Source organism: Notothenia coriiceps, unplaced genomic scaffold (assembly GCF_000735185.1).
Source record: "Notothenia coriiceps isolate Sejong01 unplaced genomic scaffold, NC01 NC01_scaffold00026561, whole genome shotgun sequence".
NCBI classification, from domain to species: domain Eukaryota; kingdom Metazoa; phylum Chordata; class Actinopteri; order Perciformes; family Nototheniidae; genus Notothenia; species Notothenia coriiceps.
The window spans coordinates 1-5274 of record NW_011359262.1 but is presented as its reverse complement, the minus strand read 5'-3'; the positions used below and the strand labels follow the sequence as shown (position 1 = coordinate 5274).

The window sequence follows — 5274 nt, the reverse complement described above, 5'->3', positions numbered from 1 at the left end:
AAATTATATTTGATGTTCTAGATGTTAACGACAATGCACCAGTTATAAATATCATGTCATTTTCCAGTCCCATTTCTGAGGATGCCCTTCCTGGTACTACAATCGCTATTTTAAACATAAAAGATCCAGACTCTGAAAAAAATGGGCGAATAAAATGTTCAATAGATGGTAAACTTCCTTTTAAGATAGAATCTTCTCTAACCAATTATTACAATTTGATCTCAGATCAACACTTTGATAGAGAATCAGTCTCAGAGTATAATATAACAATAACAGCCACTGACATGGGCTCTCCCCCACTTTCTAGCTCAACAAAATTTACATCTTAAACTTTACCGATGTAAATGATAATGCACCATTATTTAATCAAAATAGTTACTCAGCTTACATAACAGAGAACAATTCACCTGGAGCGACTATATTTGCTGTCAGCGCACAGGACTCAGATTGGAATCAAAACGCCAGAATTTCTATCTTTTAGAGAAACACAAGTCAGTGGAAGTCCAGTTTCTACTTATGTGTCTTTAAACTCTGAAACTGGAGTTCTAAGTGCAATTCGTTCTTTTGATTATGAGCAAATTAAACAACTTCAGCTGGTAGTCAAAGCTCAGGATGGAGGCTCTCCTCCACTTAGTAGCAACGTGACTGTGAAAATACTGATCCAGGACCAGAACGACAACCCTCCTCAGGTCCTGTACCCAGTCCAGACTGGTGGCTCTCTGGTGGCTGAGATGGTGCCTCGTTCAGCAGATGTGGGCTATCTGGTCACTAAAGTGGTGGCTGTTGATGTGGACTCTGGACAGAATGCCTGGCTCTCCTATAAACTGCAGAAAGCCACAGACAGGGCGCTGTTTGAAGTGGGCTTACAGAATGGAGAAATAAGAACTATCCGCCAGGTGACTGATAAAGATGCTGTGAAACAAAGACTGTCTGTTATAGTGGAGGACAACGGGCAGCCCTCTCGTTCAGCTACAGTCATTGTTAACGTGGTGGTGGCTGACAGCTTCCCGGAAGTGCTGTCTGAGTTCACTGACTTTACACAGGACAAGGAGTACAATGACAACCTGACTTTTTACTTAGTGCTGGCTCTGGCTGTAGTGTGCTTCCTCTTCATCACGTGTTTAGTGGTTATTATATCAGTGAAGATCTACAGGTGGAGACAGTCTCGCATCATGTTTCACTCCAATCTCCCTGTGATTCCATATTATCCTCCACGTTACTCAGACACTTTGGGGACAGGGACTCTCCAACACGTGTACAACTACGAGGTGTGCAGGACGACTGACTCCAGAAAGAGTGACTGTAAGTTTGGCACAGCCCAGAGTCAGAACGTGCTGATAATGGACCCCAGTTCTACAGGGACGATGCAGCGGATACAGAGTGAAAAGAGCATCCTGGATGAACCTGACTCTCTTCTGGAGGTGAGTTAGGGAAATATTGCTTCGTTTTCTGTCTCTGTGTACATTTTGTGCAATGATAAAGAACAGTTGAACACAACAGTCACTTTCAGCACCATAGAGAGCACCCATGTTATAGTTAGGATCTTGTAGCCGTTGCTTTTCCAAATCTGATGTCAATGTTGACATATATGTGCACAGCATGTAATTACAACCTTTTTTTTCTAAATAGTTTAAATTTAAAAAGCTACATTTCCACTGTTTATCAATATTTAATATTTACTATAATGCAAAAACTGGTACATATTTGTTTCTGTAAATAGGTGTTGCAGCATTCAGGTCTTTACGTGAAGTGATTGAAATGTTTTAGTTAGTGCTCATTGATGAGACTAATGAGGGCATTGTTGTTATTCTTATCTCGAATTTCTACTTGGTAATTATTTGTCTTCAGTGACTGTGATGCAGTGTTGTATGGCACGTTGATTCTCCACTGGAGATTTTTTTTTTTTTAATTCTTTATTTTTATGCTTTGCTGTGTCGTGATTAACAGCATAATGTGTTACATTTTGTATGACATCATACATTATGAGGGACCCGGTCCTATGTATTCAATTATCGGTATCATATTAGCATGAAAATTACATTTGCAAGAATTTCCCCACTTTGTGTTGATATTCATTCACTGGACTCTAAGGGACGCTGTCGGTCTAGTTAAACAACTCTGAACAGTGTTTCAGGCGGTTCCTTTCTACATCCTGCCCTGTGGAGAGTGAATATGCTTCATACCGTACACGACGTGGAAGTGGGCGCAGATAGACTGTGTTTGAATTGATATTTTTCACCACGAAAGAAACAAAATACAAATCGTTTTATCATAAACTACACCCTCGTTAATACTTCTTTTTTTTATGAGCAGTGTTTGGATGGTATTATTTCCCATACATTATTTGATAACATGGATTTCGGAAAATATGACGACTGGACACTAAGATGGCGTTTGGGCTACGGACTGACGTCGCGAGGCATTCTGTTTATTGTTTTTCTCAGTCATATTGCCGGCGGTCAAATACGTTATTCAATCACAGAGGAAATGAAGAAGGGATCCCTTATTGGTAATGTCGCATTGGACCTCGGAATATCTGCGCAGAGGCTCCGTTCTGGTCGGGCCCGTGTCGTGACAGGAGAAAGCATCCAGTACACCGAGCTGAAGACAGACAAAGGGACGCTGGTAGTAAATGAGAGGATAGACCGAGAGCAGCTTTGTGAGGAGGTAACACCGTGTAGCTTCAGCTTTGATTTGATTTTGGAAAACCCGATGGAACTGCATCACGTGACGGTCGAAGTATTGGACATTAATGATAATTCACCTTCTTTTCGTCAGCATGACATGCAATTAATGATTGGAGAATCAGCCGTACCTGGAGCACGTTTTGTTTTGCCAACAGCCAATGATCCTGATGTTGGAGTTAATGCACTGCAGGACTATCATTTATCTACAAATGAACATTTTATTTTAAAAAAATATTCAAATACTGACGGAAGAAAATATGCTGAGATGGTTCTTGAGAAACCACTGGATAGAGAGCAATATCCAAGTTTGTCCCTAAAGCTGATAGCATTTGACGGTGGGACGCCACATAAATTGGGTACTGTAATTATAGATATCACTGTCTTGGATCATAACGACAATTCTTCTGTTTTCAAGCAAACAGTTTATAAGGCCAATGTAGTGGAAAACTCCCCCGGAGTTACATATATCATCACGGTTAATGCCACTGACGCAGATAGCGGATCAAATGGTTTGATTTATTATTCTATTTCCAAAATGCAAGGCAGTATAGACAGCATATTTTAAATTAACAAAACAACGGGTGTGATATTTCTGTCAAGGCAGGTTGACTATGAAAAAGCAAAAAAGTATGAAATACGCATTGAAGCAACAGACCAAGGAGCTTTAACAGACTCAAGTAAGGTCATAGTTGAGGTGATTGATGTGAATGATAACTCACCTGTATTAAATGTCATGTCCTTCACTAGCCCTGTGTCAGAAGACTCTCCTCCTGGTACAACTATTGGAATTATAAATGTGAAAGATCTTGATTCAGGTGAAAACGGAAAGGTAACATGTAAAATAGAACAAAATGCACCTTTTAAGATTAAATCTAATTTAAGAAATTACTACACTTTGGTAACAGATACGGTATTGGATCGTGAAAGTGTTTCAGAATATAATATCACTGTAGTTGCGACAGATGCAGGAAGGCCTCCTCTCTCGACAAGAAAACATTTTCATTTAAAGATCTCTGATGTGAACGATAATGCTCCTGCGTTTTCACAAAGTGTTTACAATGCGTTTATTGCAGAGAATAACTCCCCAGGTATTTCTGTTCTCACTGTGAGAGCTGAAGATCCTGATGAAAACCAAAAATCCCGTATATCTTATATTCTGGAAGATACTAAAATCGGCGGGTCTCCCGTTTTTGAATATGTTTCTATAAATGCAGAAAGCGGAGTTATACATGCAGTGCGCTCATTTGATTACGAGCAGATCAAACAGTTGGTTTTCGTAGTCAAAGCTCAGGATGGAGGCTCTCCTCCACTTAGTAGCAACGTGACTGTGAAAATACTGATCCAGGACCAGAACGACAACCCTCCTCAGGTCCTGTACCCAGTCCAGACTGGTGGCTCTCTGGTGGCTGAGATGGTGCCTCGTTCAGCAGATGTGGGCTATCTGGTCACTAAAGTGGTGGCTGTTGATGTGGACTCTGGACAGAATGCCTGGCTCTCCTATAAACTGCAGAAAGCCACAGACAGGGCGCTGTTTGAAGTGGGCTTACAGAATGGAGAAATAAGAACTATCCGCCAGGTCACTGATAAAGATGCTGTGAAACAAAGACTGACTGTTATAGTGGAGGACAACGGGCAGCCCTCTCGTTCAGCTACAGTCATTGTTAACGTGGTGGTGGCTGACAGCTTCCCGGAAGTGCTGTCTGAGTTCACTGACTTTACACAGGACAAGGAGTACAATGACAACCTGACTTTTTACTTAGTGCTGGCTCTGGCTGTAGTGTCCTTCCTCTTCATCACGTGTGTAGTGGTTATTATATCAGTGAAGATCTACAGGTGGAGACAGTCTCGCATCATGTTTCACTCCAATCTCCCTGTGATTCCATATTATCCTCCACGTTACTCAGACACTTTGGGGACAGGGACTCTCCAACACGTGTACAACTACGAGGTGTGCAGGACGACTGACTCCAGAAAGAGTGACTGTCAGTTCGGCACAGCCGGTCGTCAGAACGTGCTGATAATGGACCCCAGTTCTACAGGGACGATGCAACGGATACAGAGTGAAAAGAGCATCCTGGATGAACCTGACTCTCCTCTAGAGGTGAGTCAAGCAAACTAGCTTGGTATTTTTGCTTGTTTAAAGACACGCTTTGAATCACTTTTCTCTTATTTGCAGCACCTTTGAGAGCAGTGTCATTGCATATTCAAAACCTTTATATAAGTTACATTCCCCGTGTTTTTTTTACTATCACACTTTGTAATCACTCCAACATTTGCATTTCAAATTTCCTGTTTAGAATATTATATTAATTGGGTAACTGCAGTATCAAACAAAACTTTCAACTAACAGGAGAGTTATTATCTGTGCTATTGTGGCGGGGTGGTCGTTTTTAAAGGCAGAGCCACCCAAATACCAAAATGCCTGACAACGCCACCTGGGGAGTTTCGCCCCAGGAGATATTTAATTTACACCTCAGAACTAAGAAGGCTCTACAAGTTTGTGACTGACACAAGACAGAGACGTGGTTCAATTATAATTAAACAGTTTATTTCATTATGTCAATCACGTGTATTTGTTTATTCTTGG

The 5274-nt window shown here is 41.2% G+C and overlaps 1 protein-coding gene across 1 annotated transcript; it reads left to right on the top strand.

Moving 5' to 3' along the window:
- Positions 1-6: 6 nt before the first annotated feature.
- LOC104957215 (protocadherin gamma-A10-like) lies at positions 7-4788 on the top strand (the record flags this gene model as incomplete). The annotated part of the gene is given in 4 exon segments (XM_010784820.1): positions 7-308; positions 311-477; positions 479-618; positions 3986-4788. Coding segments are annotated over 4 exon segments (1365 nt in total), but the record flags the coding sequence as incomplete, so codon positions are not given.
- Positions 4789-5274: the final 486 nt, after the last annotated feature.